This window comes from Ahaetulla prasina, chromosome 15 (genome assembly GCF_028640845.1).
Source record: "Ahaetulla prasina isolate Xishuangbanna chromosome 15, ASM2864084v1, whole genome shotgun sequence".
NCBI classification, from domain to species: domain Eukaryota; kingdom Metazoa; phylum Chordata; class Lepidosauria; order Squamata; family Colubridae; genus Ahaetulla; species Ahaetulla prasina.
The window spans coordinates 18,838,567-18,861,350 of NC_080553.1; the positions used below are offsets into that span (position 1 = coordinate 18,838,567).

A 22,784-nucleotide genomic window follows, 5' to 3' on the forward strand; every position below is an offset into this window, starting at 1 on the left:
GCCCTTTCCAGAGGGGGCCCAGCCAGGAGGTGAGGGGGAGGCCCACCATAGCACCTGATTCCCCTCATCCTGGTTGTCCCCTCCAGCTTCACCTGAGACTGGAGCTGGAGATCGAGCGGACAAAGCAGATCCACCAGAAGGAGCTGGAAGATAAGGAGGAGGAGCTGGAGGACACCCGCAAGTCCTGCCAGAAGCGGGTACGGCCTGCCTGAGGGAAGGGTGGTCTCAGGGTGTGTCAGGCCCCCCCGAAGCCTGCGTGCCCCCTCCCCACCTCATGTCTCTCTTTGGCTTGGCTGCAGCTTCGCCAGCTGGAGATGCAGTGTGAGCAGGAGTGTGACGAGAAGCAGAACCTCCTGCGCGAGAAGCGGGACTTGGAGGGTCTGGTTGCCACCCTCTGTGAGCAGGTGAGGGAAGAGCAGCTGCCCGGTGGGCATGGGGGGGCACCGGGTTCCTTCCGCTTGACTCACCCCTGGCAGAGGCGCCCAGAGGCTGTACACCCTGCAGGCCAGCTGCAAAAGGAGACATGGCAACAGCAGGCATGGATGGCATCTGGCGGGCCCCTTTCCCTATGGCTGAAGTCCCCCCCCCCCACAAAGACAATTAACAATGGTGTTCTTTGCTCCTGGTCTGCTCAGTTTTCTCCTGGGTCTTTTGCCACATCAGGTGGTTGAAGCATTGGCTTAGATAAGGCGACACAACAACATTTACCCTTTTTGAGCTGGTCCCCTGCTTTGGGTACCCCACATAGAGGCCCTCCCTGAGCTCCCCCCCTTCCTTCAGATTGGCCACCGGGACTTCGATGTGGAGAAGCGACTCCGGCGCGACCTGAAGAGGACTCATGCCTTGCTGGCAGACGTCCAGCTGCTGCTGGAGACCTCTGGGACAGCAGAGCCGGGCCCATCAGGAAGCCAGGAGGAGTGGGCCAAGCTTCGCAGCCAGGTGAGGAGGGGAGCCCCCAGGAAGAGGCTCAGCGGCCAGGCGGTGTTGGCCTTTGCCTGCATGGGCTCCACACCCAATCCTAAGGTTGAATCAAAAGCTCCCCACTTTTCAAGCTTCTTTCAGCCCAGCAGATGATGAGAGGGTGGCTCAGACGGTCTTTGATGGCACTTGAACCCTGAGCCTCCAAGCCGCTTCCTGTTCCTCTTCTGGCTCTCCTTTTGCGCAGAGTGGAAGCTTTCTTGGGAAGGGCTGGGTTGGCATTAGGGCAATTGGTTTAATAGAGGGTCTTCCCTGGGGCCTCGTCTGCCCGGCTGTAATTACTAGGCCTTGCGCTCGCTGGGGCCTCTGTGGGTAGTGGTGTAGCCGCTGGGAAAAGCTGAGGGTGGGGCTGTGAGCAGTGGTGGGTTTCAATTTTTTTTACTACCGTTCTGTGGGTGTGGTTTGGTGGGCGTGGCAGGAGAAGGATATTGTAAAATCACCATTCCCACCCCACTCCAGGGGAAGGATACTGTAAATTCTTCATTCGCACCCCACTCCAGGGGAAGGAAGGATACTGCAAAATCCCCATTCCCTCCCGATCAGCTGGGACTCGGGAGGCAGAGAATAGATGGGGGCTGGGTCAGTCAGAATTTCTGCTACCGGTTCTCCAGAACTGGTCAGAACCTGCTGAAACCCACCTCTGGGGTGGGGGTGGAGGAGGATTTGGCTGATAAAAGGCATCTCCAAAGTTTCCTGGGGCCCATCAGGGACAGACAGAAATTGGGTGTGGGATTGTTGGGGCTTCTGGCGACCTTCCACAGCAATGGAAGGGGGCTGCGTAGCTGTTTTGGGGGGTGGAGAGCCCCGTGGCTGGCTTTGGATGCAGCAGCAGCTGAGGGGCCCTGGGGCAGGCGGCTGGGTGGGAAGGACGCTGGGAAGGAGGCTCATCTGATCCCTGAAACGGGAGTGTGGGGATGGCTGAGGGGGGGCCCAGGAAGAGTAGTTCCAATTTAGCTGCACAAGCATTCCGGAGACATTCAATAAATAATCCCCTTTGCTTGTTTCCATTGAAAACACGCCATTCCGGAGATGGGAGCAATTACAGGGAGCCCAGGCATTGGTAATTGGGATAATAATTCTGTGTAAACAGCATCTGTGAACTGCAGATGTTTCTACCTGGTTTGGCAGAAGCGGGAGGGGAGTTGCAGGTCCCTTCAGGGGCTCTTGCCCTACTGCCCTTCAGGCTCAGGGGAAGCCCCCTGGGGGCTTTGCAGATAACAGCCAAGGTGTGTGTGTTGGGGAAGAGATTGGAAGATACCTTAGCCTGCCCTCTGCCTGCTGCAGCCCCTCCCTCAGTTCGGTTTCAGGTATATGGTTGAGGGGGGGAGAGAGAGAGAGCAACCTGCCTCACCCTCAAATATATTTCCAATCTGTCCCGCCTACTCTGACAGAGGGCTGGCTTTTCAGAATTGTGCCTTTCGGGAAAGACCCTGAATTTAGGTGTTCTTTAATTTAATTTCCCACTGTTTTTCCAAATGTTTCCAATGTCACACCACGCTGTAATGCCTGTATCTCCTCAATAGGGGTCACTGCAACATGATGTGCATAGTTAAACATGGTTTGGGCCAGCAGGGCAGCAGCCAGTGGAGTCTTTGTGCTGTGAGTTTGTCTCCTGAATGTTATCCTGGTCAGAGGCCACCGCCCACTCTCCGCCCAGAGGGATCATCTCATTGGATGAACCTACAAGGCCTCTCTTCCTGATAGGTGCCTTTAAGTGCCCGCCAGTGGGTATTGCAGAGATAACTTGTCCTCATTGGTCCACGTGGGGATTAGGGGTATACTGCTCCTGGATGTGGAAGATCCACTTATTCAGAAGAGGGCAGATGAAAGGGGCCGGATAGCCCAGGCTGTTAGAGCCTGTTATTAGAACACAGTAGCCTGCAATTACTGCAGGTTCAAGCCCGGCCCAAGGTTGACTCAGCCTTCCATCCTTTATAAGGTAGGTAAAATGAGGACCCAGATTGTTGGGGGGGGCAATAAGTTGACTTTGTAAAAATATACAAATAGAATGAGACTATTGCCTTATACACTGTAAGCCGCCCTGAGTCTTCGGAGAAGGGCGGGGTATAAATGTAAACAAACAAACAAAAAAAAGGCCCGCCGGAGGTCTGGCTGTTGCTGTCCAGTCTCAAATTGCTGATGTTCAGGATTGTTCTCTTTTCATTCCCTCTAGACGGGCGAAGCTGGGGGAGGGAGGCGCAGGTAGCCCCCTGGGCAGCAGCCCCTCTTTTGCTCAGATTCTCCTTTCCACCATTCCCCAGGAGGTTTAAGCAGCAGGGAAGTGCAGGCAGGAAGGCTGGGGGTGTGTGGGGGGGTACGAGGTGCTGAAGTAAAAACTTTCTGCGAGGATTAAAAACTGGCCCGAAGGTGCCCTCCTGCCCTTCCCCAGCCTTTTGAGAAGGGACCCTTGGTCAACATGCAGAAGAGGCGTTGAACAGATGGCACCACTGCCAACTTAACACGTTTGATCTGTTCATACATTATGTATCCTTTTTGATGGGAATTTCAGTTTGTTTGCTCCCAAGTGGGAAAAAATTATTATGCAGATTTTTTTTAAAGAGAGAGAGGGAGGAGGAGGAGGAGGAAGCAGAACAGACAAATGAAGGGCTGGGAGGGGAAGGGAAGGGAAGTGGGGGCTAAATATTTCAGGAGAGGCAATCAGACATTCAGAGCTCTGGGGTTTATAATCTGAATTACGGGGTGCAGAAAGAGAGGGCTCTGCGTGTCCCAAATCTCATTTCCCCCTCACAAATGGGGGCAAGCGAGACTGGAAAGCAGAACCTTTATAAACAAAATTGGGATTGGTGCGACGTGGCCACGGCCATCCAGCCACGCCAGCTCTGGGATGAAAAGGAGGGTGAAGCCAAGGGTGAAGCCAAGGGATGAGGAATGGGGCAGCTGGCTCGGACAGTAAGCCTTAGGGGCTTCTTCTGCACTTAGAGCCTGTCCCCCCACCCCCCACATGGGGGCTCCCTTCAGGCTTGCCGTGCGCCTGCATCAGTTCCGTCCAAAAGTTCCGTCCAAACTCCTCTGACCCAGGGATCGTGCAGCAGGCTGCTCTTGGCTTGCAGCTCAGGGCTGCTCCCGCCCGAGTCCCTCCCTTGCAGAATTTTTTGCTGCTCTTAACAATCCCTGTTATTTAATATCACCTAAAGGCAGCCCCTGGGTGGGAGGCTTTAATTACCGTCTCCAAAGCCTCTGCGTAAAAAAGCCGATGATGCTGGTTTTAGGGCAAAAATCGCCCACTGAAGCTTCCAGCTGCAGACCCTGCCTTTTTCAGTCAGCAAACAGGCAAAGGCCCCACTGGGCGGGCGGAGGTGGGGGGTGGGGTGGAGGATTGATTGGAGGCTTCAGAGAAAGGCCAGCTGGAGCTGCTGAGTCCAGGCTGGGCAGGGGTTGGGCACGAGTGGAGCAAAGACCCAGCGGGCACGCTGCGGGCAAGACCAGGTGCTGGCAAACGCCAGGAGTGAAGAAGGCAAGATGGAGAAACCGGGCATAGCGGAAGAGGGCTTCAGGCTGCCCGGCCAGACCTGGGTGGGGTGGCAGGGGCTGCTCCGCTTGAGTCCCTCCCTTGCAGAATTTTTTGCTGCTCTTAACAATCCCTGTTATTTAATATCACTAAAGGCAGCCCCTGGGTGGGAGGCTTTAATTACCGTCTCCAAAGCCTCTGCGTAAAAAAGCCGATGATGCTGGTTTTAGGGCAAAAATCGCCCACTGAAGCTTCCAGCTGCAGACCCTGCCTTTTTCAGTCAGCAAACAGGCAAAGGCCCCACTGGGCGGGCGGAGGTGGGGGGTGGGGTGGAGGATTGATTGGAGGCTTCAGAGAAAGGCCAGCTGGAGCTGCTGAGTCCAGGCTGGGCAGGGGTTGGGCACGAGTGGAGCAAAGACCCAGCGGGCACGCTGCGGGCAAGACCAGGTGCTGGCAAACGCCAGGAGTGAAGAAGGCAAGATGGAGAAACCGGGCATAGCGGAAGAGGGGGCTTCAGGCTGCCCGGCCAGACCTGGGTGGGGGGTGGCAGGGGGCTGCTCCGGAGTGGAAGAGCCTTGAGGCCTCCTGGGTTGGTGCCCACTGGTTGCAATCGATGCTGCTTAAGAAACAATCGTTTATCAACTCTTGCCTTGTGAGTTGCTTTAATCTCTGCCAATTGGAGGAGATTCACCTCATTGGCTAATTAATGAGCCCGGCTGTTCAGCTCAGCCGCTATGAAAGAAGCGTGGCCCCATTGTTCCTCCTCTCCTCCCCCCACCAGGCAGGAAGGGGAAGGAGGAGGAGGAAGCTCCCCCCCAGATTCCCTTGCATTGGGGGAGGGCTAAAGCCCCACTTAGCTATGGGAGAGCCAAGGGGGTCATTGGAAAGCCAGCATGGCAATGGCGTCCGCTAAGGTCCTTCCTCCCTGCTCTGACAGTGGGAAGAGAGCGCAGCCAGATGTGCCGAAGCCCAGGAGTCTCAGAAGATGCTGTCCCTGGAGGTGGAGAATTTGCACTCGGAGCTGGAGACGGCCACCAGGAACAAACATTTGGTACCAGACTGAATAATTGCCCCTTGACCCAAACGCCCCCCCCACCCCCGTGAAGCCCCCACCTAGAGGCCCTGCTGTCTCTTGTGCAGGTGGACGAGCAGCTATACCAGCTGCAGCACGAGAAGGCCGACCTGCTCAAGTGCTTTGAGGAGGACCAAGAGGACCTGAACGAGCTCATGGCAAAGCACAAGGCTCTGATTGCACAGGTGACCCCTCCCTCCCCCTCTCTTCTGGGCACAGACTCCCGATCACTGGGCCTTCCACTGGGGACCCCATAGGAGCTGGTGCCCCCTCCCCTCCCACTGGGCGCCTGCTGTCATCCAACAAATGACACAACAGTTGTGTCTGCGTTTCCAAGGCCCAGACTCGGCTGGGTCCCCCCCCCGCCCCCGGGAGCAGCCCCCTTGCTCAGATAAAAGGCAGAGGTGAAGGGAACCTCCTGGTGGGAATCAGGATTGATGTCGCTGGGCAACTTTCTGGCCAGTGGTGACTGTGGCAAGCATGTTCTGAGATGGGCTTGGACAGATTGCCCACCCTTGCCGAGAGTCTGCCAGCACATCCTCCCTGCCATGGGGCTCCCCCTTCTCGGCCTCCCACCCCGCGGCCGCTCAGAGGCCTTGGCTTCTCTTCCCCCCCTCAGTCAGCCACAGACATTGCCCAGATCCGAGAACTGCAGGGGCAGCTGGAAGAGCTGAAGAAGGAGAAGCAGACCCTGCAGGAAAGAGTAAGAGCTGGAACTGCATGCCGGCTGGGCTGGGGGGCGCTGGAGAGGGCATAGTTGGGGGGGGGGCTCTGCAGAGGGGAGGTCAGCAGGTGGAACAAAGACCTTTCTGGAGCCAGGGGCCTCAATTCCTGCCTGGCTCTCGGAGAGGGGAGCTGCCAGCCTGCAATGACGCTAAAATTAGCTGGGGATGGTGTAGGGGTGCCCCTGCCCGCCCCATCTCGGTTTAGGGGTTGCTGTCCTCTGAGTTTTAATGGTGCTTTGCTGATGTCCGCCTTCCCTTCCCCTCCACAAACAGCTGCAGGCAGCCCAGGCCAGGCTCTCCTACCTGGAGCAAGCGATGGTGGAGCGGTCGATCGTCAGCCGCCAGGAGGCCCTGATCTGCGACTTGGAAAGCAAGATGGAATTCCAGAGTGTCCAGATCAAGCGCTTCGAGGTAGGGTGATGGCCATACCGGGGTCTGGGGTGGGTGGGCTTCCTGGACAGGGGTCGCTCAGCTCCCCTGAGGCTGCTCTCCGCAGGTGCTGGTGCTCCGTCTCCGGGACAGCGTGATCAAGATGGGAGAGGAGCTGGAGAAGGCGAAGGAGGGCGAGGCGCGCGAGAGGGAGAACGTCCACTACTACCGGCTGCGGCTGGAGGAGGTGAAGGCCGACATGAGCGAGCTGGCCCAGAGGGAGCTGGAGGCCAGTCGCAGGCGGGTAGATCTGGTAAGAGTAAAGTGGGGGGCATCCATGTGTGAGAGGTCCAGCCTTGACCAGCAATCCCACTGGTCTTGGTCTGGTTGTGGGGGGCGGGGGGGACACAGACAGAAAAGCCGGTTTAGAAATCTTTTATGTTTATACCGTAGGTGAGATACGTAAGACACTTGCTTGCACCACCAATCCCAGGATAGTTCATGGCACATTGCAGTGGGTGGTGCCTTAATTGACTTGAGAAGCTAAGATCCCTTTTCCTTAGCAAATAAACACGTCAGTTGTGGTTTGTGTCTGTTACGCTGGGCAGTTGGGCAGCTGGGCAGCTGGGCTGATTTCTTTGGAAGCGATGGGGGCTGGGTCCCAAGGCCTGTCTTGCAAGGCCCCTGCTGGGCAGCTGGAAGGGCTTTCCTGCCCCACTTCTCTGGGTGCGGGTGCAGAGTGCCTAGTCTCTCGGGGCCTCTTCTACCCAGCGCAAGATCAGGGCGGGGGAAGCCTAGTGGCTTGGCACCCTCCATGCCATAGTACCTACTCAGTGTGTAGTTGGCAGAGGACTTCCCAGGTAAATGTGTGCGTGGAAGAAACGTAGCTGGCAGGAGGATCACGTCTTTAGCCCTGGGTGGCTCCAGGAAGGTTGTGCCTCGAGCTCCCAAATCTTGCTAATCCTTATGTGACAGTGGGTGAAAAGCTGCCCACATATCCTCCTGGTCTGGGCACCAATTAAAGGAGCCAAGGATGCCTTCGTCCAACCAAAGCTGCGGTGCCAACCTGTGACTACGATCCCACCTCTTGGTTTGCCTCCAAAGCAGCTGTGGTGTAGGAGCTACAAGAGAAGGGACTGATGCTGAAGGGTATGCTGGGGCCTCCTTCATCCCAAGGCTCTGGGGGAGAGAAAGCAAAGAGTCAGAGCGAGAAATATAAGCCAACCTCCCCCTGTGGGCTTCCTGCCACGGGGCCTCTCTGACAGCAGACATTCCCCCTAATTGCTGGAGCTGTTATCTCAGCACCTTCTTCTTCTTTGCCTGGTGCTTTCCTCCTCACCCCCGTTCTTCTCACTTTGCATGCCTTAATCGTTTCTCAGTTTTGGCTTCATGGTGGAAGGGAAGGGAAGGGAAGGAAGGGTTGATGAGCAATGCTTGAACTCCTTGGAAGTGCCCCATTGTACTGCCCCTTCCTCGGAGTGCAAGCTGTGGGTTGGTGGGGAGATCAGGAGGCCTTAGGGGAGCCTCTTCGTTTCTGCCACAGAATTGGAGGGAAACCACTCCAAGGGGTGACTTCAGCTGCCCCTTCAACGTCAATGAAACCATCGGTTTCTAAGTGAAACCAACGATGCTGTCATGTCTCCATCATGAAAGGAAGGATGTTTTGCTCTTGCTCCTTTGGGAGGGGAGGGTGTTTGGCCTCCCCACTTGTATAACTGGCCATTTCTTGTTGTCTTTGGAAGAAGACAGAAAGCAGGCTGTAAGGTCTCTCTTTGAATCATTGGATTAAAAAAAAATTAACGACAATATGAGCATTGTTTTAAAAGAATAACAGCTAGTAAGGAGCTTGAGAGAGGGTGGAATTCCCACGCCATTTGCCTCTTGGAAGTCTGAAATTGGGGCGGCCTACCTCACAAGATTGTTGGGAGGACGCAGTAGGTAGGAGGTGAGGGAGGGCCTTTCCAAATGGCCAATTTAGTTCTGCTCTTAGAGCTCCAAAGCTCTGAGCAGGTTTGAGATTCTAAGGTAGACTTAAAATAGCAAAGGGCAAAAAGAAAGAGAGAGAGAAATATATCTTTAGAAATGTGCAATTAGGCCAGCCCCCTCGCCCCGTGTCCCTGTCGTTGCACGCAAGCGAATCTTGGTGCAGTGGCATTAAAATATCTCTCGTTTGCACAGCGACAGCCTCCGCACACTGAGTTTCCAAACCACCCACAGGAAGCAGGAGCTGCCTCTTTCCGATTCCAAGCCCTGAAGGAGCCACAACCGGCAACACAAAAGCACTGCGAGGCCTTCCCCCGCTTAGTTGATTGTTTCCGTGAGATTTTTGAGTTTCGTCTCTGGAGAAAGGATGAGAAAAATGATTCTCGAGTTTTGGGCCGAGCGTCCTGAGGATCAATAGGCTGGTTGGCCTTCCTGATTTCTCCTGTCCAAATGGCCAGTTTAGCTCCTGCTCTCTAGGAAACCCCAGGAGAGGCCATGTTGGTTTGCATCGGTTAGCATCTAGGAGGTTGCCCCTCCCTTCCTCCCTACAAAGAGGGGTGGGGCTTGAAAGAGCAGCTTTCCTGCTCTTCTGCCTTGGAGACGTGGGGGCAGAGGCTCTCCCAGTTTCCTTGGTCCCAGCTGAAGGCTGCCCCCAACCTCGAAAGCAGTAGTGGGTTTCAAAAATTTTTACTACCGGTTCAGTGGGTGTGTAAAATCTCCATTCCCTCCCCACTCCAGGGGAAGGTTACTGCAAAATCCCCATTCCCTCCCGATCAGCTGGGACTTAGGAGGAAGAGAATAGATGGGGGCAGGGCCAGTCAGAATTTATACTACCGGTTCTCCGAACTGCTTAAAATTTCTGCTAGCGGTTCTCCAGAACTGGTCCAAACCTGCTGAAAGCCACCTCTCCTCCAAAGGCCAGGCAGTGCTGTGTCTTCCCGCCAGCTCTGACCACCAAGGACCACCTCCCATGCTTGGGACAGGTGGAAGAGGCAACCCTGAGCAGAGAGTCAGGCCCAGAGTGCAACTTCTTCCGTTCAGCATGTTCTCCTGCGAAGAGGGGAGGGGGTCTTTCTGCCCATCTGCCCCTGGCCCGTTTTTTTTTTTTTACATTTATATCCCGCCCTTCTCCGAAGACTCAGGGCGGCTTACAGTGTGTAAGGCAATAGTCTCATTCTATTTGTATATATTTACAAAGTCAACTTTTTGCCCCCCCCAACAATCTGGGTCCTCATTTTACCTACCTTATAAAGGATGGAAGGCTGAGTCAACCTTGGACCTGGTGGGACTAGAACCTGCAGTAATTGCAGGCAGCTGTGTTTTAATAACAGGTTTTCCCTTTTAAAAACAGGTTTTCCCTTCCAGAGCAAGTGGGGCCCTGGTCTTCCCCATGGCCCAGTTGAAGGATCTGCCTTTTGTTGAAGGATGCTTGGTGCTCTTCCATCCCTCCCTCCCTCCCACCCACCCACCCACCCACCCACTGTTCTGCAACTGGCAGGCATCCTTCGGAGGGTTTTCTTCTTCCACACTCTGCATTTCCTGTCGTTCTTCTTGTTTTTTCTAGTCCCAGTTCTGTTTCCATTTGACTCATCCAGCCCACAAACCTCGGGCCTTCTCTGATTACTCTCAGGCCTTCCCAGCCATGCCTGCCCACTGTTTGTGGGTGCCTCGATCTTGGTCACCTCCGTGTGATGATGATTTGATTGCTGGCAGCTTCAATCAAGAGGAATTACAGGCTGTGCCATGCTGGCCACACCTGTGGCTCTTTTGCAGGGAGGGAGCAGGGCATGAGAATTCCTTGTTCCAAAATGCTTCGGCCTCACGGTGCCATTGGCGCTGTTGCTTCGGGGGTAGAGCAGACACAGCAAGGGGCTTGTGCAAACCAGCCACGGTCAGCTTTCGGTTAAACTCAGAAAATGGCCTAAAGCAATAACTGAGCTAAGGCCATTGCGTGACCCCAGTCAAGACAGTCCTGCATTGTCTCCCCCCTGCATCCGTGAAAGAGCTTTGAAGGCCCCAGGAGCTTCTCTCCGGAGGCGGCAGCCCCCCCATCCTGCATTTGCCCCCCCCTGAATCCCCCTCCCATTTCCCCAGGAGAAGCAAGTGGACGAGCTCTTGGCGGTCAGGCAGACTTTGCAGGCAGACCTGGAGACCTCGATCCGGCGCATTGCAGACCTGCAGGTGGCTTTGGAAGAGGTGCAGTCGAGCGACGAGAGTGAGACGGAGAGGTGAGTGCACCAGAGCCCAGCCCAGCAGTCACCTGGGCAGCTTCTCCCTCGGCCTTTGCCCAGCTGCCCAATTTCCAAGGCCCTGTCAGCTGCTCAGCCAGAAAAGGTGGGAAGCCAAGTCAGGGCCTGGCTGAACAGAGAGAGGGGGGGGGGAGAGTTTTAGCACCATGGACAGTGCCCAGGAGGAGATTTCCCCGATGCTGCAAAACCCCCAACTTTTAGTGGGGTACAGCGGCAGTTACCCCCACCACGTGCTTTGGGGAAAGGTTTGATAACTGGCTCCGGTGTCCAGTCCAGCCGCCTCCCCCCTTTCCAGCTGAATGTACTCTGGGGTTGTGCTTATCGTGCAGCGAATGACCCTCCTTGGTCCTGGCCAGGCCCCTTCCCATGCGGCTGGGCCCCTTCCTGCATCCTGGGATGTGTGAGTTCAGCCATGGGGATTGCGTTCCTTCGAGGCCCCTGCTTAATGCCAAGCGCCATTCCAGCCTCCTTGGGCTTGAAGTTTGGCCATTTTCGTGGCGATGGCCGCAGCAGAAGGCTTGGGGAAAAGTGAGTCCAACACAGGCCCTCTGTTTCCCCTGGCAGAGCCGGGCTGCCTCTCCTCGACTGCCCCCCCCCCGCTTTCCTGTACTCCAGCTCAGCTTTGTGTACTGAACAGGAAAGGGAATTGATCCCAGGAGCCAAACCCACAAAGGGATCCTTCTCAAAAGCAGACTGCCTAGAATGACGTACCGTGTGTGTGTGTATGTGTGTGTGTGCATGTGTAAAGACTGGGCCAATTGTGATCTGGGTCTTGCTGAGCTGCCGAGCGTGACTGAAATGGAAGACAGGGAAAAAGGAAAGGGGGGAGCAGGCACTGGCCCCCCTCCTCCCCCCTGCTTCCATCAAAGACCAGCAACAAGACAACGGGTGGTGGTGGTGTGTGTGTGATTTAGAGCCACGGGTGGGAGGGGGGGAAAGGGAGGATTGCAAAAAATATTGGGGGCCCCGCAGTATTGAGGGGGGGTCACAGCCATAGAGAACAGTTTGCAATTTGCGGGGGTGACAGTTCAGACTTTCTCTGAGGGACCAGAACGGAAAACCTTTTGGTGATTTCCTGGCCCTGGAGCGCAGCCACGGTCTGCTCCGTCCTCCACCTTCACGTACTTCAGAATGATTTTCCTTGGTGATCGCGGTGATTAAGCCTGTTAATAGAGCATTAGCAGCTCATTCCCCCCCCCCCTCCGCCCACTTCACCCTCAGGTTTAGAGGAGGATGGGAGACAACCGCAGGTCAGTTTATCTAACGTTAATAATGCCAACATCCACTTGTTTATAAATTTCGTACAGAAAGAACAATCAACCCCATCTGAATTTTCAAACGAAAGAGATGCTTAAGAGGATATCAAAACAAAACAAAAACAAAACCAAGAGCCACACACACACAGTTTCCCTGAGTGAATGTATTTCAAGAGAGACCTGATCCTGCTTTCTGCGGGGTCTGGAGGGGAGGGGAGGGGAGCAGTCACTGGGACCCGGGACTGATTTCTCCTTCCTTGCAGCGTCCAGACGGCCCAGGATTCCCTTGGTGCACAGCAGGAGACGTAAGTGGAGCCAAAGGGGGTCCCTGGTGGGGCTGATGGGCGGCTGCAGGATAAACCCCCTTGATGGGCACCTGTGAAAAACAAGCCTTGCTGAGTAGAAAGGAAGGACGGATTAGATTTACATCAATTTTGGGTTTATTCCATTTTGTGCCTCAGAATTCACACTTCACTTTCCCAACTCTCTGCCTGGCAGCTTCTCCCCCCTGAAAGTCGGGGGAGTTTCTCCTGGCAGTTCAGGGCAGCGATGGCAGAGCTGGCTGGCCAAAAGGTGCTTTGGCTTTTTCTAAGCTGCACACTGGAAGGGAGGGGGGCTGAGATGCCTCTGTGGACGGGGGGGGGGGGTTGGGGTTGGGCGTCTGCCCTGAGTGAGCCCCATTTCCCATCCAGGGCACTGAGGAGCCTCCCTTGGCTGTTATGCGGTGCCATTGGGTAGAGGCCTTAATAGCTTTCAGCCGTGCGGACTTCAACTCCCAGAATTCCCCAGCCAGCAGGAGGAGGATGGTCTCAAGGGACGCACAGCGTGCTGCCTGGGGAATACTGGGAGGTGAAGTTCAAACAGCTGAAACTGACTGAGGCTGAGAAACAGCAGTGCAGATGTCCAGATGTTTGCAAGTCTTTTTGCCCAAAAAGCCTCTTCCCTGCCCACATTAAGTTGCCCACTCAGCAACTTAAATCATCATCACAATAATTCATTGAACGTGTGGGGGCGAGGGGGTCTTCCAGAGAGTCTGGGATTACATCCGTGTTCAACCCTTCCCTGCTCTGCCTGTCAGAGAACAGCTGTATCTCCTCAGAGGAGGCTGAAGCTGCAGCTCCCCTCCTCCCCCTCCTCTTCCTCTTCCTCCTCCTTCCTCCTCCTCCTCTTCTTCTTCTTTTCACTGCAGGGAGAGTCAGGTGAGTCTGGCTTCGAGTTCATCGCTGAGCTTAAATCTGGAGTCTGAAGGAAGCGTCCGGTCGTGGCTGGAGACGGGGTCAGGCTGGACATCCCCTTCAGCTCCCAGTTTGGCGGGAAGCAGCTCTCAGCTCTCGCTGGACATCCGGAGCCTCCCGAGCCTGAGGTGAGAGGGCTTCCAAGGGCCCCCCAAGGCAGCCTCCTCTGAGGCTGGGTCCCAAGAGGTGGTCCCAGGCAGGGTCATTTTGCTCTCCAGCCTCTGAGTCCCGTCTGGAAGGGGTGACCCTCTCCTCACCCCACGGACCGCTTGGCTCTCTGCGTGGAGCCTCTTGCAAAGGCTGGGAGCGCTGGGTGTTGGCTCCCTTCCTCCTCTGGATCTTCTGGTGGAACTGGAGGGCTGACGCCAGGTTGCATCCCAGGCAGGGCTGGCATTTCCCGCCAGCGCAAACCAACTTCGCTGCTGCCTGGTCTTTCAGCTGGTCCGTCCCTCTGTGCAATTACCGCTTCTATCCTTTTGTCTCTGGACATGCTCTGTGCCTCAATTCAAGCACAGATATTATTGCATAAATTATTTCAACTAGCATAAGCATAATAATCATCCTAATTGCTGTGTAATCTTCACTAATTACTGTTGTATGTCATTTGTTTTGGTGCAGATTGCACTGCAAAAATTCCATTTGGCTTAGGGAGGCTTTCAGATTCTCCCATTAGATGCTCTTTTAAAAAAAACCACCGGGGAGGAAAAGCGAGGAAGGAGAGGCAGGGCAGCCTTTCCTGGCCATTTTCGCCTCTCCCTGGAAGGCACGGATGAGAAAGATGGTTTTCTGCTCCAGAAGGCGGGGCTGCTTCTCACTGGCCGAGAGGGCCAAACGCTGACCCCCAGAAGCTTGGTGGAGAAGGCTCCCCTCCCCTTTTCCCCCCCCCCCCACCTAGTGGTGAAATGTAAAATTGGTTACTTCCGGTTCTGTGGGCGTGGCTTGGTGGGGAGGGGTGTAATGCCACTGGGTGGGCGTGGCCAACTTTTTTTTTCCTTTTAAAAGCATTTTTTCTACAACCTCTTCGCCCGTTTGTGGCTAACCTGGAAAGGTTGGTAGGAGCTTTCAAAGCCCGGATCCTCCTAAAAGGCCACCAGGTGCTTCCTCTGCCCTGAGCCTGAGAGGGAGACATGGTTGGGGAGGGGGTTGTCTAGAAGAATGGGCCTGCTTAAAGGAGGGGTCATTTTGCTCTCCAGCCTCTGAGTCCCGTCTGGAAGGGGTGACCCTCTCCTCACCCCACGGACCGCTTGGCTCTCTGCGTGGAGCCTCTTGCAAAGGCTGGGAGCGCTGGGTGTTGGCTCCCTTCCTCCTCTGGATCTTCTGGTGGAACTGGAGGGCTGACGCCAGGTTGCATCCCAGGCAGGGCTGGCATTTCCCGCCAGCGCAAACCAACTTCGCTGCTGCCTGGTCTTTCAGCTGGTCCGTCCCTCTGTGCAATTACCGCTTCTATCCTTTTGTCTCTGGACATGCTCTGTGCCTCAATTCAAGCACAGATATTATTGCATAAATTATTTCAACTAGCATAAGCATAATAATCATCCTAATTGCTGTGTAATCTTCACTAATTACTGTTGTATGTCATTTGTTTTGGTGCAGATTGCACACTGCAAAAATTCCATTTGGCTTAGGGAGGCTTTCAGATTCTCCCATTAGATGCTCTTTTAAAAAAAACCACCGGGGAGGAAAAGCGAGGAAGGAGAGGCAGGGCAGCCTTTCCTGGCCATTTTCGCCTCTCCCTGGAAGGCACGGATGAGAAAGATGGTTTTCTGCTCCAGAAGGCGGGGCTGCTTCTCACTGGCCGAGAGGGCCAAACGCTGACCCTCAGAAGCTTGGTTGAGAAGGGTCCCCTTCCCTTTTGCCCCCCCCCCCCACCTAGTGGTGAAATGTAAAATTGGTTACTTCCGGTTCTGTGGGCGTGGCTTGGTGGGGAGGGGTGTAATGCCACTGGGTGGGCGTGGCCAACTTTTTTTTTTCCTTTTAAAAGCATTTTTTCTACAACCTCTTCGCCCGTTTGTGGCTAACCTGGAAAGGTTGGTAGGAGCTTTCAAAGCCCGGATCCTCCTAAAAGGCCACCAGGTGCTTCCTCTGCCCTGAGCCTGAGAGGGAGACATGGTTGGGGAGGGGGTTGTCTAGAAGAATGGGCCTGCTTAAAGGAGGGGGTCATTTGCTAGGATTGCAAACAGCAGGGATTGTTTTTTCCACACCCTTTCAGCTCCTCTTGTTGGAGCGGCAGAAGGGGTGTGGAGGGCTGCAGTTGAATGACTTGAGTCGCAGGCAGTCCAAGATTCTTCTTTTGGCTGTGGGCCTGGGATCAATTGGGGGGAGGCCGTGGGTGGTCTTCTTCTGTGCTGCAGGTTGATTTCTTGGAAACTGAGGCTGCCCCATGTGCTACTGCTGGGCACCTCCCCATGTGCTGCTTTGCCTGAGGCCCTCCCAAACTCTGTAGCCTTCCCAGGAGACATGGATGGGCGGACGGACGGACGGACGGACGGGTGGGTGGACAGACAGGCGGATAGATAGAGAGGTCCTCTTGAGAGACCCCTCCGTGTAGATTTCATTTCAGGTCAATCTCACTTTAGGCCTTGACTCTGCAGATTACAGGCTGTGTAATGTTGCTATGGCAATGGCATCCATTCTCCTTAGCCAGAAGGGTCTATTACTGCCAAGCTAAATGTTGTTAAAATGTGTATTTCTCAAAACAGAGCAGAAAGTAGGAAAAAGAAAGGAACCCTTTGCAGTTTTTCAGTGTGGCCTTTCTCGCTTCCTTCCTCTTTGCCCCCACCCCCACCCCAGCACAGAGCAAAGGAGAAGGAATAGCCCAACTCTCTGGCTGTTTGGGATCCCCACCCTGCAGGCCCTGGCAAGCGGGGGACTCCGATCGCCATTCTTCCAGTTCTGGCTGCTTTCCCCTCTCTGGTTGGCCCTGCAGGGTTCCTTGAGCAAAAGCCGGAGGGAGCAGCTGTGATCGAGGGCTGCGTCCTGCCAGATGGGGAAGCAGCTTCTCTCCTCTCAATTTTCAAGTGTAAATGTAGATTTCCTTTGTGGAGCCCGGCTGGGCGTGTTTTTCCCAATCTGGCAGCTGTGGGGTGAAAGCCTTGGCTTAACGTCCAGCTCAGAGTTCCTTGTTCCACTTTTTCCTCGTAGGGCAAACAAAGACCCGGAGAAAAGCTGGCAGCCGATGTCGTGGCTAAGTGCGAAAAGGAAGGACTATGGACAATGTGGAGGAGGCCCGGAAAGCCCTTCCGTTGGCTCCCTGAGGTGGGACTACGACAGCCCTCCCAAGTCAGAGGCCACGTCACCCCCTGGACGGAGGCCCGTGGCCTCTCCGGCTGCAGCCGAAGAGAAGTTCCCTTTGTCTCCATCTCCGAGCAGGAAACTCTCTCCTTTGGCCGAGGACAAGCTGTCCCGGTCCTCTTCTGCGCTCTCGGAGTACGTGGAGGATCTGCGGAGGAAGCGGCTGAAGGACAAAGAGCCTCTGGAGGAGGCCTCCTCCTTGCCCATTTACCAAACAACCGGGGCTCCCTTCCTAAGGAGATGCAGGACCCTGAAGGACAACGAAGACTTTCAGATCAGCCTGGATAACCTTGAGGCAAACCCTGGAGCCGACCTGCTTCGTGCCTCCAGTTTGAGAAGCATCTCATCGGATTGTGGGCTGCGGCCGTCCCTCTCCCCAGTTCTGAAAGGGGCCTCCAGGTTTGGCTCCTACGACTCCCTCGTGCAGAACACGGGTGACCCTTATGCCAAAGTTGCCTCTCCAATCCTGGGTGGAGACGCAGCCAGCCCATCACGCCCAAGGAGGCCGTGGAGGAGCTGCCTGGAGCCCTCCTTGGAGGAGAGCCTGGATTTCGGGAAGGAGCCTCTGATGTTCCAAAGCAGGAGGCTGGGGGAGATCCCGAGTGACGGGAAAGATCCATTTTCTTGGAAAATGCCAACGCTAAGTTACGAGCGGAAAACAGACACTGACTTGGACGACTTCTTGCCGGCCATCCGGAAATCTCAGTCCACCAGTAGCCTGCCCAGAGGCCTCAAGGAGAGGAAGGATGTCCATTTTGAAGACCAAGCCGCCCTGCCTCCGCGCACTTTCTTGTCTGAGATGAAGGCCGTTTTGTCCCCACAGTCGAAAGTGAAGGAGGACCCCGGTAATGTCTCTGACTCCTCTGACTCCTCTGACGGCTCGGTGGGGTCTTTCAAAAGCGCCGACAGCATCAAGCGCCGGCCCCAAGTCCAGAGGCAGGAAGGGGAAGGCTGCGTGGGCAAAGGGAGCTTGGAAGGGGCGAAGGCTCACCCGCGGTCCGAGGCGGAAGGCAGAGAAGAGGATGTGACCAGCATCATGATGAAATACCTTGGGAAAGAGTAAGGTAATCTAATCGGTCAGTCCTGCTTGGGGAACAGTTAGAACAGTCAGAATCAGTGGAAGGCCTTCCCTCCAGAAGTTGTGGATGCTCCAACGCTGGAAGCTGTTAAGAAGAGATTGGACAACCATTGGTCTGGAACAGAGTAGGGTTTCCTGCCTGAGCAGGGGGTTGGACTAGAAGACCTCCAAGGTCCCTTCCGACTCTGTTGTTCTACATTCTATCCTTCCTCCTCCTCCTGGCTAACTGTATTTTGGCCCCCTCTTAGTAAGCGGGAGCCTTTTGCATGTTGCTCTGCTCTGCTCTGCTCCGCTGGCAAGTGAGCTCATTAAGAGCCAATTAAGAACCTGGACGGGAGCGGCTCAGCCTTCGCGAATGTCCTCTTCGTTTTATCTGCCAATTGTGCGATGTTTCCAGGGTGGCTTTCATCCAAACAGGTTCTCTAATCCGGGGCTTGTTTATTCTCTCAAAGGATGCTTGCATGGCTTGGGAACTCTCCCAGGTATTCTTCCAAGGCGGAGGTGGGGTGGGGTCTGAATGGGAATGGGGCCGGGGGGGTGGGTGGGAGGCAGGGCGCCAGCCAAGAGGGGAGCATCAGACCCAACAGACCCAGATTTATTTCAGCTGCCATCTCTCCTCCCTCTTCAGGGCTTCAGCAACGGCATTGAAATGGATCTGCAAGTAGGGTTTCTTCTGTGGATGAAGGCTTCTCCCCCATCGGAGCTGCCGGAACCATAATGCACAGCCACACGTGGGGTGTGAGGGTGCCTAGATGTGAGAGAGACGGATGTGCAGGCCTTCCCTGTCAGGAGCCCTTCAGGAAACTCTTGGACTGACTGACGCCAAATAAAACCTTTTGGTTCTTGGAAATGCGCCTCGGTCGGCTTCTTTTGAGAGTTGGCTTAGGTGGCTTTAGGAATATCTGGAGTGGGGGGTGTTTGCTGGGGCTCCTGGAGGACAAGAGGGGGTGTCTGGGGTGGAGATGGTGGATGTGGGAGGGAGGGAAGGGTGGGAGAGAGGAGCCTCTTGGCACAAAGAACAAAGATGAAGCCCTCACCCTGTCCTCCCTTTTTTCTCCACACACACAAACACAGCCAGGGGCTCCTTCCTCTCAACCTGTAGCTGAATCCTTGCTCTGTTCTCACTCACTGCAGAGGAGCAGGTCCACTCTGGTTCCGTGCAAACTGGGCCAAAATACCCTTCCAGGCCAGCAAAAGGCATTGCTGTGGGGGGAAAAGCTGATTGTCTGACCCTGGAAGGGGCTGTTGTGACCCAGGCCCCAGTAGGTAGTAGGAAACTCAGTCAGTGTAAAAAAAAAAAATTATTCAAACAGCTGAGAATTACTTCATTCTTAGCGTAGTTCAACTAAATTAAAGCAAATTCCTCCCAACACAAATTCCTCAGTCCTATCGCAAACCTTGGTCCAATTAGGCAAACTGCCAAACGCCTTTCTTGGCAAAAGTTCAGAAAACACCGATACAAAACAAATGCAACAAGACAAAGTTATCAACATTGTTTTCCGGCAAAGAGCCCAAACGCTGTTGCTGGTCTTTTAAACCTTATGGGAGGGGCCAATCATCTCTTGGCCATACTCCCGAGTCATCCTCTTTGCTTGAGCTGCTCTTGCCTTCTGGCCGCTCTTCTCATGCGTGTATTAGGAACAGGCTCCTCCTGTTCCTCTGCCTCACTACTGTCAGCCTCTGGAGGCTCTGGTGTCCGCACCTGACTCCCCGATGGCCCCACCTCTGCCTCCAACGCAGAGCCCTTATCTGGGCCTTCCCCAGGCTCCAGGACTGGCCCATGTTCTTCCTCAGCCTCATCGCTGTCTGACTCCGTTGCCAGCTCTGCAGGCTGCTGGCGGACCACAACAGAGGTCATCGGTTAGTCTGGGGGCAGTAAAGGCCTTCCTTCCATGGGAACAGGTGAAGGAGAACTGGGATATCTTAGGCCCCAAATCAGTGAAGCCAGGATGTCTTCTGAGCGTCCCTTTCATAAACTGAGTTTATCTTGGTGGCGGCAGAGCCAGCAGCACGTCCTGGGCTAAGCAAAGCCCTTGGGTCCCCCTCCTCAAAGGGGAAAGAGAACAGCCAAATCCCCCTGACTCGAAAAGACAGGAGGAAACCGCCTGAGCTTGACCTCCATCAAAGCCTTGGGTTGCTGGGTGCTGCACAGACTGACCCTCCCTCCGGGCTTCCAGATTCTCTGAAGCAACCGATCAAACCGTGTTGGGGTTGGGAGCTGCCGCCCCCATCGCTGCTGCTGCCGCTAGTGATTCCTGAATCCGTGGCAATCCAGGTTGATTGCCTGGGGTCTGGCCGGCTGCCCTTAAGGGGTCCCTTTGGTTGCTGCAAAATAGGGGATCTCTGCTTTGTAGCTATTTCAGGGCTGAGCTGTAGCCAGGGAGTTTTCCTCCCGAGGAAGCAACAGGCTGTTTGTTTAACTAGTATTAGCCCCGAAAATAATGTTTCCATTTATAGCTTTCTTGTAGGAGTTTTAAAAGAATCCTGGAACACGAAAATAATAAAAGTAACAACAAAAAGAAGCAAAGGAGAAGGAATAAACCCCAGCGCAGCCTGGAGGAGGAGCAGACAAAGAAACCTTTTGAATGAGTTTGGAACAAATTGCAGGTATTGTGTGTAAGCACATCAGTCGAAACTGACATGCGTTGCTAACAGAGGAGGCGTTTATGTAACACCGGAGCCTCGCCTGACTCCCCACCGGGGTCTCTCTTCTCGTCAGCTGAGACAAAAAAAAATGATCCCCTTCAAGTCATTCCCTTGAACTCCGCTTCCCAGGCTCCCCTGGTGGGCAGGGGGGAGGGGGGGCTTGTGGGTTCTGCTTCTCCCCCCACCTTCGCCCAGGGCAGCTCAAGGCGCTATCTGGATAACGTCCGTCCGCCACTTTTCTCTACAAAAGCCCGGCAAGGCAGGCCAGGCCAAGAGAAGCCGACCAGCCTGCCTGAACCAGATGAGCCCCCCCCCGCCCCGCTGGCACCCATCTGCTGCTCGACAGAGGGTTAGGGGATGGGGGGGCAGCGCTAGAGATCTCATTCGGAATAGCAAATTAACCCAAATGTGAGCAGACGCCAGAAATACGAAGGCGCCTGGGGGGTGGTCTGGGGGCTGCTCAGGGTGGTTTCAGAGCAGATGCACAGAGCTGGGTGGCACCCACGTGGGCACAAAGCACACCACCTCTGGCGGTGCCCCTTTCTTCAGTTTGGCTGGAGCTGTCTGGGCGGAGGGGAATTGGTGCAGCCTAATTTAATCATCTCGCCTCTCTCTTTAATTCCTTATTTAAATGGGTATTATTTAACTATGTTAATGTATTCAAATTCACCTGTCTCTCTAGGAGTAAAATTCCTTTTGTAAACTTAACTCTAGCCACGTGAGGCCCAGAGCCAGAGCACCAGCGTGGTCCAGAGTGGGAGGGTCTTCAGCTGGGGAGGCCCGCAATGAGAGACTGGGGACAGGCCAAGCTCTTCTTCAGGGGCCTGGAGCCCAACTGCCTCCCAGGGCCACAGCTTGATTGGCCAGGCCAGGCGCAGAGAATGCAGGGGGCTTCTCCCCCCTCTTGTCTTCCTGCCCCCCCTTGGCAGCCCTCCCACAGTTGGGGCCCCAAGAGTTCAGACCGCAGGCGGTTCTGGGTGCTACCGTTTCCACTGCCACAAACTCCTGCCACTGGCAGCTCTGGCTTTGGGCCAGAAGGGACCTCCCTCCCCCTCCCCTGCTTTCAAGCTTACGGAGAGGCGGCTGCAGATTCCCCCCCACCTCCTGCTTCTTGGGGCAGCTGTATCCCCATCCAGGTGGGGCTGGACCTGCACTTAGCAGTGGGCAAGCACTCACCCAGAGGGGCTGCTAGGGGCCTCCAAGCCTTCCTGGCCACTGGAGGAGGGAATGGCTGAGAGTCCCCCTTCTCCTTCTCCTGGGGGCCCCCAGGAGACCCCGCTCCCCCCCCCAAGCATCCCCCTGTGCCGAGTGTCCCCCTCCTCCCATTTCACGTCCCTGTTTACATCCTCTTTATGGCTTTATTAAACTGCTAGCTGTGCTTCAATTAAAGGAGTTGCTTTTTCTGCAACTGTAAGCACTTTTCATCAGAATAAATGTCATTTGTTAGGCAAAAGGGGGAGGGAGGGATTGCAGCTGCTCCGGGAGGGGGGAGGGAAGTGACTACTGAATGGGCCCCCCACTCCTCTCCAGCTCTCCTCTGGTGGGGCCAATGATAATTTTTGGGATCTAAGTGCCATCTATAAAACATCTTATAAAAATTTTCCCTTAAATTCTGTGCTTGTGTAAACTTAACATTTCTAACCCAAATTTTCTCCCATGTTTCCAACATTATTGGTTCCTGAATATTCTGTGCCCATTTTATCATACAATCATACAATCCTTTACCAAATCCTTTTCCGAATCTATTTCAAGCAACACATTATACAATCTCTTTATATGCTCCTGGGTCTGATTTCTAATTTGCTTTATTAAGTTTTCCTCCCTTTGCATTATACCAATTTTTGATCTTCTTTCCATCTAGCACTTATTTGCCCATATTGAAACCAAGTATAATTCCTCCTTCTTCATTTTAATACCTGTAATGATTTTTATTGCAATCTACCTCCTTCAGCATACAAAAGTTCTTTATATGTAATCATTTCCTGTTTCTGTTCTATATTTATATTCTCTATTGCATGTCTAGGGCTCGCCCATATAGGAATCTTATAATCTAATTTATAGGAATATTTATTCCAGACCATAAAGAGCACTTCTCAACACATGATTCTTAAAAGCCCTATCCACTTTTTTCCATAAAATAAATCGCATGCCATCCATATAACAAGTCATAACCTTCTATATTCAAAATTCTTTCCTCTGTTAAGTTAAACCAGTCACTTATTACTGAGAGGGTTACTGCTTCATAATATAGTTTAAAGTTAGGCATTCTTAAACCACCTCTTTCCCGTGAATCCTGTATTATTTTCATTTTAACCTCGCCTTTTACCCTGCCATATAAATTTATTAATCCCACTCTGCCAATCTTCCAAATTTTTATCCTTTTTAATTATAGGTATCATCTGGAACAGAAACAAAAATCTAGGTAACACATTC

General features: G+C 54.2%; 1 protein-coding gene across 1 annotated transcript in view; it reads left to right on the forward strand.

The window, feature by feature from the left end:
* Window positions 1–18,549, forward strand: part of MYO18B (myosin XVIIIB) — a 48,741-nt gene extending 30,192 nt beyond the window's left edge. The window contains exons 32-44 of the mRNA XM_058158481.1: window positions 87–197; window positions 300–404; window positions 781–939; window positions 5,385–5,498; window positions 5,588–5,704; window positions 6,139–6,222; window positions 6,518–6,655; window positions 6,741–6,926; window positions 10,691–10,824; window positions 12,365–12,406; window positions 13,291–13,464; window positions 16,478–17,691; window positions 18,334–18,549. Of these exons, the coding sequence (XP_058014464.1) occupies window positions 87–197; window positions 300–404; window positions 781–939; window positions 5,385–5,498; window positions 5,588–5,704; window positions 6,139–6,222; window positions 6,518–6,655; window positions 6,741–6,926; window positions 10,691–10,824; window positions 12,365–12,406; window positions 13,291–13,464; window positions 16,478–17,690 (2,577 nt within the window). The 3' untranslated portion in view covers window position 17,691; window positions 18,334–18,549. The remainder of the gene's footprint in view (window positions 1–86; window positions 198–299; window positions 405–780; window positions 940–5,384; window positions 5,499–5,587; window positions 5,705–6,138; window positions 6,223–6,517; window positions 6,656–6,740; window positions 6,927–10,690; window positions 10,825–12,364; window positions 12,407–13,290; window positions 13,465–16,477; window positions 17,692–18,333) is intronic.
* The last annotated feature ends 4,235 nt before the right edge of the window (window positions 18,550–22,784 follow it).